The sequence below is a fragment of the Tenebrio molitor genome, chromosome 3, assembly GCF_963966145.1.
Source record: "Tenebrio molitor chromosome 3, icTenMoli1.1, whole genome shotgun sequence".
In the NCBI taxonomy this organism is placed as follows: domain Eukaryota; kingdom Metazoa; phylum Arthropoda; class Insecta; order Coleoptera; family Tenebrionidae; genus Tenebrio; species Tenebrio molitor.
In genome coordinates, this window is record NC_091048.1 from 15,463,996 (window position 1) to 15,479,557 (window position 15,562).

Here is a 15,562-nt window from a genome sequence, read left to right on the forward strand (position 1 = left end):
ATAAAATCACTATATTTCTGGTTCTACTATACGTCGTTAGTCCCGCAAAAAATTTTCCTTTTGGAACGCGCGGGCGCTTTCCGCAAAGAGTTGTCTGGGGAAATGCTTGAGTTTGCGCGGACTATTCAATATGGTGTAATTAGGAAATTTTCAAACGTAACAGTACCTATACTGTTAAACAGGTCTGCTTATTGCCCATTGCCTTATTGCCTATCCATTTAGTGATTGTGAACTGCGTCATTTCTAAGCCTATTCCAACTCATAGGGCCGATTTCACCAACGCCAGTTAACGTTAACTGTAGGTTAAAATGCTTCGTTACTTTAGTTACCTATTGTTGTAACAATGTTTACGTCTATTTTAATCTGTAGTTAAATTTAACTCACGTTGGTGAAACCGGCCCTTATACATTTACCTTTTCATTTTGGTATTCTTAGTAAAATCTGTAGGTAAAGCCGGGTTGTTTTGCGGAGTTTGGGAAATTCCGAAATTTAAGAAAATCTTCAGGGGGTGGATAAATACAGCGATAAATAAGGCGTGCTACTGACCAAAACCCTATTACGACCTGTCGCGCAACTGTCCTGAGTAGGATTAAGGCCATCGGTAGATTTTTCTGACCTCGGCGCGCAAGTGACCCATGCCCGTGCAGAGTGGCTGAGTGGCATCCTACAATTTCAACTTTGTAGTTGGGATAAACCCATTCGAACACGCGGACACCCGGTAGGTGTACAGTCTGCCATCAAAATACACGGAAATATTTAAACCCGTAAATACTGAATACTCCCGTGTCAACGGAAAAATAAGTATGCGTTTTTTGGAAAAACTTGAGAATAAGTGAACTAATGGCATGGCAATTGTCTTTGTTTCATAGTAGAAACCAAAAATGCAATAGGTAGTAAAGAAAAAGCGAACTCTCGCTTTTTACAGGCTCATACACTCCTGCATGACAAAAAAGGATCGTCTTATCGGAGGCTGGGATGGCGTAGGCCAGTTATTAGTTGCAGCTCTATAAACAGTACAGTGTAGCGGTGTATTAATAATCGCGTACTTGTTATTAAATCGTTTAAATTGGCAAGTTTTACAAACGTGGAATTAACGAATATCGTGCTCGCGTACGGTGCGGCAGGTGGCAACGCGGTCCAAAAGCAAATACTTTACCGGGAACAGTTTGCAGACAGGGTAGTACCATGGTAGTACCTAATTCAAAAACGTTTACTTCCACGACGCCATGGAAAGTTCCATCCAAGAACGGAAGATCGTGGTAGACATCGTTCGCGTTCCCAGCGGGTACTGGATGTTGAACCACAGATTTTAGAAGGTGCCGAAGCCAATCCTGGAATAAGTACGCGAAGGCTTGCACTCCAGGTAGGAGTTTCACACCATCATAGAAAACAAGAATACTGTTGTAAAAATTAAGCGACACTGGGAACTTGATGGTAACGTTTTCTGTTAGCGTTATATAACCTTTTAGTGTTAAAAAGAAGTTACATTCGCAAAATATTGCTAAAATTGTTTGCGGCACTTGTACCACTTTTTATTGAATATAAGTGTACAAAAAGTTCAAACCCTACAACCATCCAACCAGGGGGTGTGCGGCGGCAACAGTTTTGTGAATAAATATCTAGAACCAGAATTTTTACGGGTTAGTTTATTACCGATGAGGCAGTTTAGCCGCCAAGATCTCTGGATTGTGATTTTTTTTAAATAACGGATATGTATCTTTGGAGTTCTATCTTAGAAATACAGACTTTTGTATAAAATACTGCCTTATTTTCTAATGTCTCATCTGTAAAGTTATATCAATGTGACATTGGTGGTACGGCTGCTTCACCGACAATATGCCAATCGTTAATGGAAAAATTCTGGCCAAATGAAGGTCAAAAATGAAACACAGAAAAATCTATTAATTTAATGTTTACTGCACAAAATATATTCATCGAACATGTTCGAACAACACTCGATTTACAGGTCAACTGTGATTTAAGGCATCCACGCTCGAAGCAGTCATGACAAGAAACAAAAACAACAAATAGTCTTCTGTACATTAAATAACGCTTAAGTCAATAATATAAAACAGCAACTAGATGGACCACGTCGCATATCCGGATCGCCACAATTTGAATACAGTTTAACTAAAGGTAACTAAATTTTGTATTTTAATCTCGTGTTAATCGCGATTCGAGTACGCATACTGTGCCACCCAAATCATGACTGTTTCGAGCAAACTACCGTTTTTTTTTAATTTTCGGGGTTGCTCCAACCTAACTGACAAAAATGGGCAATTCGTCAGAACGGTTGCTGTTTAAAACGTATAATACTGCCACTCAGTATGCTCAGTATAAAAGTAACACATATTTTTATTAATAGTAATCATCTCGATATACAGTACTTAATTAATGATATATAAAAAAAAGTAAATTAGTAAAATTTGTACATATTGCACGTTTCAATAAGTCTAAATATTATATAGTTCACTCGTAGTAGGAATGGACTCTTTTGTGTGCAAGCAGGCACAGTAATTGAGTTTTTAGAATCGTCCTGCTCGGACAAAAGACGCGATAACACAAGAAAGATGCAAACTTAATGTCGGTATGAAACCTGATTTGAAACCAGTTTATTTACAATTATCATACATACTTAAGGTTTCCTAATGAAATCGTTTTCTACAAACCGAGAGATTGACGGAGTCGTCCAATTTAATCTGCTAGCTAGAATCACACCGGTCCAAATTTCCATGCTACTTTGTCATGTAATAATACACTGATATAAAGAAAAAACTAAAGAAAACAGGGCATCCAAGCCGGAGGAAGACGATCTGTCTCACAACTGTCTCCGGGCCGTCAACAAACAGCGTTATTTTCGTGACAATCTCGTCTTCCACCAGTTTAAGCACCATATCCGTAACATGTACACAATAACGGATAATAATCCATGCAGTCGCTACACATTTAATATGAAAAAATCTATCAGTAGTTGGAGTGAATGGCAGTCCAAAAAATTTGGCAGTGACTCAATGTTACATATTAGAAAAATTATTTGTGCCTGATTTGAATTGATCCGACGACCGAAACAAACGGACTGCATGGACGCAGACATCGAGTGAGACACTAGTAATGTGATTATCATGATGATGGAGATGAATGAGAGACAGAGCCACTGTTGGCAGTGAGAAACTAAAGGAGCCAACCGTTACGGTAATAATATAACAAGAATTTCCTGAAACTTTTGTACCATTAATTTTTTTTTTTAACTTTTGTACGCTTTACAATTTTCAACTACATAGTTTCTATAATTTTCTGTCGTTAAATCGAAGGCCTTTATAATAATTTATCAATTAAAATTACACCTTCCGAAAAGGACGTGTCAATTTTAACCGCGTCACCGTTCAGCCACGTTGAAAATATCGAACTGGCCCGTCTCGACCGGCGTCAACCTCACATCGACGTTTTTCATCAAATTTTCAAATACTTCCAGTTCCCCTGACATTTATGCACCGGTTTTAGTTTGCATGAAGCATCAGCTCGGCATTTCTCTACAGCTACAACAACTTACAATCAATACGACCGGAACGAGCACTAATAAATGTGCCGCCCGTACTCAGAAATAATTTAAATCAATACTTTTCATTATCTGCAAGCAACAGGGATTGTTGGTTTCATTGAACGATTAATGAAAATTTCCTTTTATATCATTTCTGTGACACTTTATCTGACCCTTCTCCTGTGGGATGCCGACAATATTTTTTTTTGGAAAAAGGTCGCATACATATTAATCTCATTTTAATCCAATTTTCTCGATTGTTTGTAATTGTGTAACCGATGTCTAGATTTCTTAAAGTGTGTGGAGTAATTTTTACCGTAAAAAATTCATGACACTTGTCTCAAACTATTAAAAATCTAATTAATACACATGTCACATGTTTCTGTGTTTTACGCTACGTATTTTTTACACAGATGCTTATAGAGATAGAAGCGATTATATATCATATACCTAAATTTTGAATGATTTTATTGCTTTGGGAAGCACTATTTAATTTATTTTACAGTATACTGTATAAGATCTACCGAAAACAATCAGTTTTATACCTAAAATAAGTTTTTTCCTTACTAGGAATACATAAAAATATAAACATAAATAAATTATAGCAGAATAAATAATCTCTTGACGTACATTTTTTTATAATGTACCTATAAATAAACACTTTTAAAATTGATAACATTTTTTTGGTAACATTTGGTTGATGCCAGATATCCTAAATTTTATAAAGTCACAATATACAATAAGACTTTCAAAAAGTCAAGAACAATTTTCAAACATCGCAGATAACAGTACGAAATGGTATTTTGAAGGTTAAGAGACCATGATATTATTTCCAGTTCAACAAACTACTTCGCTGAAAGTATATAATTATGTACTTATATGCACACACTTTGTCATTTTCGAATTATCAGAATTAGAAATGAACCTCTATTGTGGACGATGCAAATCGACTAAAATAACACGCAATTTAAAACCTTCACCTGGCCTAAAATATGGCCGTGAGATCGATAAATATGCAAAATAATTCTTGTCTGTAATAGTATTTAAAATGCTTGCGTTCCGCTACACTGTGTATTAGTTTATCAAAAAATATTTTTCGAGCGCTCAACAAATCAATAAAAATAGATTCTTGGCTTTCACGATATGTGCGCAAATGAAACCATTAAATCGAGACATAGTCGATATTCCAGATAAAATCTAATTACTTTTTTCGAATGATAAATATGGTTTTTCATCGTAAAAAGATAAAATATAAATATGAATGACCGATAAGACGGAGCAATATATTTTGTGATAAGTGTAATAAAAAATAATCCACACACGTCAAGAGTCCTATAATAAATATTTTGCGAATTTCGGGTCTGTTTAAACTCAGAGAATCAATAAAAAGAAGTTAAACAATCTTTTTTAATCTACCGATGAAGTAGTGGGTATTAATAGATTAAAACGAGTAGGCGTGTCAGGTTCACGGTCGTTCATAGCACCTTGCTCGGTACATAACAATGGCATTATGATAAGATCTATTTGACAAGATTACAAAGAATTACACTCACTAAAATATAATAATATGATAAGCTCATTTCAGGCAAAAATCAACGTCTTTGTTTCGATAATATGAAAAATGTACTTCGATGAGAAACGCGTACGATGGGGTTGTTGTGTGGCGAGCGCCAGTTTGTATGGTTGACTCCCGGCGTTAACAAAACCGTGTGCTTGAATTGGTGGCAAGGCAATAGATGGCGCGCGCGAAAAAAATAAATTGTGTGCAACAAAAATACTCCTGTCTCTGTATGTTTATGAAAATATGTTCTATCTACATTGATGAAAAATATGTCGTTATAATTACGAGCGCATCTAGCAGCAGAGTACGAATGCAGAAACTATACAGTACAGTATAAAAATGAGTAGGCTATAACTACACATCGAAGAGTTAAACATCAATAGTTTGTAAAGGCAGGATAGTCTGTTGTATAGTATGGTTATACGTATGTATGACAGATGCCCGGATAAAATGGCACGAGTCCTCGTTCGCTAATCACTGTCAGATCCGAATCACTTCACGTTTTCACTATTTTGAATTAATAGCGGACGGCTGCTTCTTTGTTAAAAATTATTATTTGAAGTAATTCTGCCTCCTTTGCCGTAGATTTGGTGCTTTAGTCGTCTAAACGATTCGTTTTATTTTTAAATAAAATTAAATTGCACTTTTTTCAATAATTTTTAGATCATTTCCAGTCGGCCTATACTACTGGCATTGTAATTGTCATAATTTGCACCTGCCCTCAGTCGTATGATCCGTATTTCAAGTGAAGGCACCTCTGTTAAGTCAGTCCGGTCCAGTCTTACCAATTAAGTAAGCAAATTGCCAAGATAAAGTGTTTTACAAAAGTCGCAGAGTTTATACAGGCATTTATAAAATCTACATAATAGTTTGATTCATCGAGTAATATTCACTATGTAATTATCTAAATAAATCTATGCTCAGTAATAACATTTTCTCTAGATGCCGTCCAACATTCGTTTAATAATAATAATAAAAAAAATTTACATTATTTCACAGCCAACTTTCGGTGGTGAGCCGATCCACTGCCATTATTAAGTCGTATTCATAATCCGCTTTCCAAACAGCAGCAAACATCCACCTGTCGGTACGTCACCTCTACTATGCTTTTAAGTCGACGTCCCAGATTTCCGCCAGGAACGGCGGTAACTTTTTGTTTTTCAATTTCAACGAGATGCACATCTCTGAATTTTGGTTGCCTAACGTCCGCAATTCAGTTAGTACTGACAGGAGTTTCGCGAATATTGTGCCCGGCTTGGGCTTCCTTCGGTTGTCGACGTACGCCCGCAATGCCTCTAAGTAGATTTCTTGGATCTTCTCCACCTTCCAGCCTTCTATCAACGACGGTCGCTCTGCAACAAAAACACACCAACTTGAATATTCCAGGTTTACCTGCAAATTACACAATATTCTCCACCGACAATCGGTCCTTTTGCTAACTCTGTAGCATTTCACACATAACGTAAGAACAAAGTTTCCTCAAAACCTTAAATTAATTGTTCCTATGTTATACGAACGTACTTTACAATGAGCGAAATTTTATCAAAATACAAATAATCTATGATGGAAGATTGAAGCTACGCAAGCTGCCAATAACTGTGTAATACATATGTTATACTTATTGCAAAAATTTTTGTTTTATCTATCTTGCCGGATATCAAAAGTTAAGCAACTGGCAAAACAAATTTTAAGCCAGAATAAAAATTAAAAATTATTTATTACTTATAATATCTCGTAAATATTTACGCTGGAATTGCAGCATTCGTCCATCGAAAAAAAATCTCAATTTATTTTTAATCCCAAATGAGTAATCTTCAATAAATGTCAATTTAAAAATATATTTTTTAGTGGATGTAGACAATTTATTTTTCTTTGCTTGACAATAAATTCCATTTGCTTTTCTTCTGTTATTTAAAAAAACAAAATATCAAAATTAAAAATGCAATTTCCGTTTACTATAGGTACCTACATATCTGATATGAGCATAATTTTAATGAATTCCGAAATTTGAGGTAAAACAAAAAATGACACGTAATGGTGCGTAACTCTTGAATTGGTCACCATATATCAACAATTTTTTTGATGGTTACCGTCAACAGAGGCAATGATCGAATTCAATGGCACATTATAAGTGAGGCGTAATATTGTTTAGCACCATTGTCGCCTCATCAAATATAATCGATCACTCACTTTTGCAGTCATTCGTCTACGCACGGCGTAATCGACCACCCTCGCAAACTTGAAGGTATACTCTGCGGAGAAGTTATCGGTGTAAAATTAGCATCGCCATCGTAAATTACCGAATTAAACCTGCATGCTTTTGTCATTACACATTGAACAGTCGCCAAATTCTCAACTGTGAAAACATCAATATAGGCAATTATGACCTTCATCACCTCACCGTGACTGAAATGATGTTTTCAAGGTTAATTCCACCTCTCCAAGTTACACGTGGATTTACAAATTTTTCGCCCCGTATTTTAATAATGTAAAATTGTTCAGGGCAATTGTGATTATTTTACGGTACAAAAGATCAAAATTAATAAGTTTTGTCGACATTTAGAAATTCACAACCTTACCTGAGAAAATAACGATGGCTGTTAGTAAAGCATATTCGGCATTATCCACCTTCATGGAGTACATAGTTCTGCAAAAATGCAAGAGATCTTCGATGGTTTCCCCCATACCGGCCAAATTGTAACTGTCCCTCGAATAAGGCTGGTTGTTTACGAAGAGGATGGAATCCGACTGTACGTCGTAACGTCGGGCCATCCTGAACATCATCACTTCGCTTGAACATGCCTGAAAATGGGGTGATTTGTCAAAAATAATTGTCAGTTGAAACTGAAATAACTAAAATTATTTCCATTAGGTAAACTGGGAAATTTAAGTGCCATTAAGCTGGTAGCATGACAGCGCAATCCCTGTGCGGTAACGCTAGCATTCATAGTGTTTCCCCGTCAAATGTAATTTTTGAGTTCACGAATTCCCAACAACACAGCCACATTCTGGAGGAGTATAGTGACAAACAACATTCTATTAAGTTGGTATGAAACTAACAATCGACGTAAGTTTTTGACGAGATTATTTCTTGTACAAGTTTACAATCAAAATCAAACATGAAAGAATGTTGACTATTGAGAATACATACTCTTTTCTGCGAAATTAATTCCATTTAAAGTCTCATAGTACTCGTTCATCTTTTGTGTACGCGTAATTTCTATTGTTTTGACATTTTGGATGGAATGTAAATATACCTTCAAGAGAGCAATTTGGTCTTCCCGCAGGAGCTTATCGAAGCCTGGTAACCGCTTGGCAAACTCCACGATCAGCTGCACAGTCAGGATCGTAATTTCCGTGATATGCCTAAACCGTATCTCACACTGATCTTCACCATCTATCGGCTGATTCTGTAAGCAAACCAATTATTAATAAGAGTACACGATGCAAGCGAATTCTGTATTACGATAATCCGTTTAACGTCTTCTTCAGACGGATGTTCATATTCGTTTTGGAAATAAACCAATCGATGTATGAGCTCCTCTTGCTCTGGTGATATCCTATTGCTTCCGTTAGTCAATGTTTTTTCTGAATCTGACAACTGCGAAGCGAAAGCACATTGAAGAAATTGAAGATCTCTTGCTGATCGACAATTACTTACTTCTGGTTCAATTTTGATGACGTCTGGTGAGCCGTTAGTAGTGCTGTTTGGTTTATCTTTTTCCTTTTGGGCTTTCTTCTCTTTTCTCTTAACAGCACACTGTACTTCCGGTACCACACATTCCGGCCTCATACCGACGCTGAGGCACTTTTTCAACCGGCACTCTTGACACTTTCGTCTCATATACATGTCTATTTCGCAATTGTTTCCGTATTTGCATTGATACACAGCGTTCTTTGTTATACTGCGTCTGAAGAAACCTTTGCAACCCTCGCAAGTCAATGCGTTGTAATGGTAACCGGACGCTCTGTCTCCGCACACCAAACATAATTCTTCCTGTTGTCGAGGCGTCGGACCTTTTTTCTTTTTTGAATCGCAACTGTCCGCGCTGTAACCATTCAAGCTGCTGGGGGAGAGGTCCTCGCGGCCTTCAACAAATTCAACAAATCAATTGTCAATTTTATATTCCGGATGGAACGAACATCACGGGGACGCGTGATTTTAATTAAAATCATCCATTGCTGAATCATCGCGTTTTGACGGACGTGATTTTGTGTGTAAATGACTAAAAGAAGTGCTCAAGGACAACAAAAGACCGAAACTGGTTAGACCAGAAATACGTACCGAAAAGCTTCACACACTAGAGGACGTTGCGACATATTATTGGTGAGGAAACAGTAACGTGTGGAAGAATATAATGTCAAACACAAATTGCAGAATTACAAGAAAAAGAATTATAACATTGAATCACGCCTATTTTACGTGTCTTTTACTATTTACTTATCCAATTTAGACCACTCTTATGCTGTCATTAAAAAAAATCCTAATAAAACAACAGGTAGGTAGGTGGTTCTCGTCATCCTTCCAATTGTTATTTAAAGCACAACTCAAATTTTGCATTACATTTTCGTTGTCAGATCAATGATGATATCATTGATATCTAAAGTAACATTTTGAACCGGCAGTTTCACATTTTATCAAAACCATTGTTGAGACAATTAAAACTAACGCATTAAAATTTATACATGAAATGTTCAGAAGTGAAAGAAAATAATGTCTATTTTTTGTTAACATGCATATATCCGCTACAATGTTTCGACGAAATTAGCAAATATTAACTAAATTATAATAATTAATTATCAAATTATGACAACCATCTGTTAAGATCTGCTTAATTATACGAATGGCCTTGTTTCGCCAAATTAGGTGTACCAAACAACTCATTTGAAATTTTCATAAATAAAAAATATTTATTAACAAAACTTTGTGCAAATCAGAATGATAAAGATACTAATGTCTGATGCGATATTCTTGCTTTAAGAAGATTCAATTTATTCGGCACAAGTTGCAGCTGGTAAAATGACAATCTAAAAAAGTGAAACTTATTGTTAGTGAATCATCATGTAGGGTCTGGGTAGTAATTGATATTTAATTTTACAGAAGATAAATAAATGGATCATTTTTTGTAGAATTTTTATACCTATACGCGCGTCATGGAAATGTTTCTTCGTTACGAGTAAAGATATACCACGCCACCCTGTCGAAACACCTGCCTCCAAAAATAATCCAAAAATTTGCATCCCAGTTAGTTATTCGCTACGTCAACGATAAAATTGGCGTATTTCCACCACATGTCGTGTACATTCCGTGCAAAAATGATGAAATACACGAACACAATGCCGAGATTCTTCTGCGTGTCATGATAATAAACCAATTCGAATCGAAACAGGTTGTTATTTATTTGAAAACGTCGGTTTTTGAATATGAAACGCGTCATCTGTTCTGTTGTTGCAGTCGGAATCAACGACCCAGAGTCGCGGTTGTGAACGCGGCTTCAAGACGTGATCACGAAACGTGTGTTTCGCAACAAGTCAAGGCCGCTCAGTGCCTCCGGTCATTCTGCAAACATTGTGCCCCCTCTTTAGCCTGCAGTTGAGGCCAACAACACATTGATCTACATACACAGTGATGCCGATATTGTGTCGCACTTGCCTTTGGGCGCACACGCGGCTTAAACCCGAATCCTCGGATGGACCAAGGAGGGAACGCGTCCGCCCCGATCGAAGATGCCAGCAGGAAGAAACTTGTGGGAAAACGGGCATTGTTCTATCGTACACACAATTCGATTCCCAGAGGGTCTCATTACCGCACATCCTTATCAATTTGAGTCTTAGTAGCGTGCACCTTGTCAGCAAACGGCCATTAATCATACTGTTCGTGATCAATCAGGAGATGTGATGGTACCTAAATGAGGAGGCCAAACGTAGGCCATACGAATTAGCGTTTCGCGTTGTTTATGTCGTCGACATGTAGTCGCGGGCCAAGGAACGTCCTTCTCTCTTTCTGCGAAACGCAAACAAGTTGGTGACCGGAATGCTTAATTTACTACTACAATACCTGCTCGGGTCACTTGGAGAACAAAAAGTCTTCACACAAAAAACACAAGTTCTCCAAAATTGACACAAAATTAATTCAAACAAACTCTCCAGTGGAAGTTAATGTACGTACACATTCTTTTTACTTCATCATTTTGTCTGCTTAAGAGCGAAGACAATACACCTGCGACCTGCACGACTTTCATTTTTAATGAAATAACATTCACATGTTTCTTTGAAAAACTCGTGAAAGATCCAATCATTGTGTTCTAGAAACGACGATCTTTTGACATTTTTCCTGGGACCATCAAGCAAACCGGTCTCCCGAATAATATGTAACATTTTTATTTCTACCTTTGCGCAGTGGTGAGCGACGATAAAAATGAGATTAAAAACGATTTTAGTCGGTGCTCGTCGTCGACCTTGGTTATACCCAAAGAGGCGAAGCTCGAACACCAACGCGTCGCCTCTTCGTGTCGAAAAGTTCGACTTAAATTTGTACGTGTGCGTCTACGTCTCAGAAGTACTGACACACATACTTGCACAGGTCCGACCAGAATCGATCAGAATCACCTGGAGCCATCACCGAAAGTGTGGAGAGAAAGTTGATCGTTCGCCATTAAAGAGGCACACGAATTTCCATTGGAAATGCGGGTTACGTTGTTCAACTCTCATTTTCTCGTGGCATTTCAAATAGATACAGCAATGACCGTGACACGACTTCACCCATCGACCAGATGACGCGGTTACGTCATTTCGCCGATGGGTTATGTGAAAAACCCAAAGCGGGATGAGGCAGGCGGTGGTTTGAAAAATGCACCCGCGATCTGTTGTTGCGATGTCGACCTGTTGTGTAATTTGCCATATACGCGTGGACATACCATTAGAGAGAGGATTACGCCGTGATTTGTATCTAAACTTTAATTACATCGATGGCCTTCAACCTGAACTTAAACACACTCATTGTTCACATCCGCTCGTTGCAATGCCGCAACTAACAGCTCCGCCGGTGGAGAAGTTAATTTATGAGGTTTTCCATGACCGAAGAAAATGTACGAAAAATCAGAGAGCCGGTCGGAGAACCCACTCTTGTCCATCAACGTATTGAAATGCAATGCACGCGTAGCTCGCCTTCTCACGATTGTGCTGTCGAGCGTGATGGCCACTAAACACGCTTTTGTCAATGCTACAACTAAAAATGAAAAGTTCATGCATGGTAATGAAACGGTGGATAGTTAGATTATCCAGTTGTGTTCCTCGGACGAACGAAAATTATTATACGGCATGCCTTCCATTGTCCGCACTAGCAACAAAAACCAAGTCAATAACGTTCAAGGTGAATTATTTCTTTAAAATCTGTTGCTACTGCTGACAGGGCCCGGATCAAAGCGCCAATTACAATTTGCAGTCATGGCAACGTTTCGGATGAATTCTCCAACAATTACCAACTTCGAGATGGGAAGCAGAACACTCTTCGCGGCCGTCAACGCTTCGATGGGCCACGCGTATCGATAAATTAAACTTCTTCGCATTCACAGATCGACCTTCCAACCATCATTCCAACTTTTCACTTTATGCCGTCTAAAAAAAACTCAGGTTCAAGTTTCGTAATGTGAACCGACAAACAAAGGTGGATTCCCACGCTCCCTACACCATCGTAACCAAAATAGTCGATGTTAAAACGTTCTCATTTAAATAATAACGTAAACTGTTGGATTTGGTACACTACAAAATTTGCCCTAATAGGTCTACACCTGCCGAGTAGAGGTCGTACAATGTCATGGTCAGGGCCAACCAGATCAACATCTGCAATATGCAACTGCACCACAATTAACCACAGAAGTAGAGAGAGGTGCAGATTTCTGCACGGCGCGAAAGTCCGCCTCGCCTCGCTTCGGTCTACTCTAACGAAGCACTAAGCAGGAGAATCAAAGAGGATTCCAAACGGATTCTGTTAAAACGGTCGACGTAGTAAATTTTCGATAAATAAAAAATTTCTAACAATTTAGCCACATACATATATCATGTGACTTGACAGGGTCGGGACACCTGTAGCGTTTTTTCTTCAGGATACGTCGTCTAGACAGCTAGATCGCATCTAGGACGCGTGCGGAATGAAATCGGCAACACCTCTCGAATTAGTGACGGTCAGCGAAGTTGCAACAAAACAAAAACAATTTAATTTGGGTCGTGTTTGTTGAAATAGCAGAGAATTTTTATTACGGACGTTCGTGTTTGGTTTTTACGTGGCGCAATTTTGCACGGTTTGCATTTATTCTAACGCGATGGCGACATACCAGTCGGTTATGATATAACAGAGATAGGTGCGGATCCGACATCTTTTCTGGTGCACCGAGCTGCGATTCATTCGCTTTTCTTTGAGAAAGTCCGACTCATTCTCGATTCTCGTTGTGCAACGGCGACGATCTTGACTGGAAAGTAGTGACACGAATACGTGTTTTTAACTGGGACGTACGCTTCTTACGAGTAAAATATTTAACGGCGACGGTGTGAGATTAATTAAATTTCATCGCCGCAAGGATCGCACGCGGGACCTATTCCACATCGTCGCCTGTGCGAGCGTTGAAGTTTCCCGGATCGCCGTCGTGTTTACCTGACATGGAGCTGGTGTCAGACTTGGCCAAGTGATGGTTGCTAGCGATTATAGTGTGACCGGGTATTCCATATCCGTTTTGAATGATAGTGAGTCCTCTGCCGTGATTTTGCGCGTTCAAGTCCAAGTCCCAAAACTCCAGATCAACGTCACCTATGTCCGTCGAAGCTAGAGAGTTCGCAGGACTCATGACCAGAGTCGTCGAGGATGATGTCACTTCGGAACTACTTTCCTCCGGGGTGACTCTCACCGCTTGTAATCCCGACCATCTGCGTTTCATGTCGCACCCACAAACAATCCATGTATACGACTATCAACAAACCGTGCCCTGCTCGAGCGTTCAAATCACCGCTGCTCCAGACGAACACGTGTCATTAATTTATGCCAGGATAATAACGAAAGTCTAAACTTCGTCAGCGACACAACTCACTCGACTAATGTTACTCTTTGATTGTACAGACGGGCGGAGGGGCCGGCATCGTGACGTCACAACAGGTTGTTACCTTGTCTTGTTCCCCACCACATTCCACCAGCTTACCTGGCGCTCTCGACCACTGTGCTGCTCCACTGTCATGGCCATCTACGTTCACTAGCCAGCTTTGATCTATGGGCCACGATTATTATTTTGGAGTCCTTTGTAATCGTGAAAGTTACGTTGCACAACTGGGTGAACCCGGTTACGCCATTTACCAACTCGATTAAATAAAACAAACACGGTATCCCTCACGATCCCATTTCGAGATCTGTCTTGAACGAGAAATCGACAACTTCGCCCCGAGACAATTCTTATCTCGACCCAATTCGTTTTGATAGTACTGTTCTTCCTTCGAGACAGCTCCGGTCGGCCATTTTCATCCGCGTTTCCGCCAGCAGTGAAGCGTATCAAAGTTAAATATTATCTCTCGTCTTAACCTTGCTTGGTCGAGGTTCTTAGGCCAGTTTTCGGTGACTTCCGGTTCGCGTTCTAATCCACTCGTTTGTTTTTTTGTCCTAACAATTCATTATTTCCATGCCTTGTTACTCATTGTTCTGCTCGTGATTCTTTGCGACGTTGCCGAAATGCTCATCGAAAAAACCTGGCGCGCTTACGCAAAAACATGACCCGAATATCGAATATCAGGGCAATTAACACCGGCTTCGGGCCTTCGGGTTTGATGGTACTGTTCAACCTTGGCCTAGTGTGGGACGAGGGTAACAACCCCGAGAATAAACAACCGGGTGGTGGTGGTGACTTCAATTGTTTCGTTTTCACTTGATGGCCAACGAAAAATCGTGTAGCGTAGTCTTAGCGCGAAACAAAACACAAACAGATTTTGTTTTCGTTTTAGAATTTCAATCAAAACAACTTCATTAAAAATTCTTAGCCAGGTGTGAACGTTCTCTTAATAATTCGCATTTTAATTGGACTGAAAAGTGGGAATATTTATTTCAAGGTCTGTGGAGCATTCATTAACCTTTAAAGGTTAGTAAAAACTAGTCGTCAGCCCAAAAATTTTGTCTTCCATGGGGACAGAGCGGGACGAATTCGGGACCACTGCTTAACTGGCACTACTTAACTAATAGCTAAATGACAACATCCCAACGCCCTCTACGCCAACGCCAGTCAAAATAAAATGAACGTCTTTGTTCGCAATTTTTTCTATATTTCAAAAATAGTTAAAATTAGGTAAAAACGCATTAAAAAGGCCCATCAGTCCTTGTTTCTGTTCAATTTTTGAACACTGAAAAATTTTGTTTAGATTGAACCAATTTTTATTTTACTAATGAATCCTAGACTAACAAACAAAATTAACGCAACTGTTATCTGGCAAAT

At 38.8% G+C, this 15,562-nt stretch overlaps 1 protein-coding gene across 6 annotated transcripts in view; it reads right to left on the reverse strand.

The window, feature by feature from the left end:
* Positions 1-1,896: 1,896 nt before the first annotated feature.
* Positions 1,897-15,562, reverse strand: part of EcR (Ecdysone receptor) — an 89,225-nt gene continuing 75,559 nt past the window's right edge. For 3 of the 6 annotated variants that reach the window (XM_069041676.1, XM_069041678.1, XM_069041677.1), the window contains 4 exons: positions 8,566-9,188; positions 8,357-8,509; positions 7,679-7,901; positions 1,897-6,451 (listed from right to left, as the gene is read on the reverse strand). In XM_069041676.1, the coding sequence (XP_068897777.1) occupies positions 6,201-6,451; positions 7,679-7,901; positions 8,357-8,509; positions 8,566-9,188 (1,250 nt within the window). In that variant the 3' untranslated portion in view covers positions 1,897-6,200. Of the gene's footprint in view, positions 6,452-7,678; positions 7,902-8,356; positions 8,510-8,565; positions 9,189-13,749; positions 14,206-15,562 lie in introns of those variants that run through there. The other 3 variants (XM_069041681.1, XM_069041679.1, XM_069041680.1) reach the window with 3 other exon arrangements.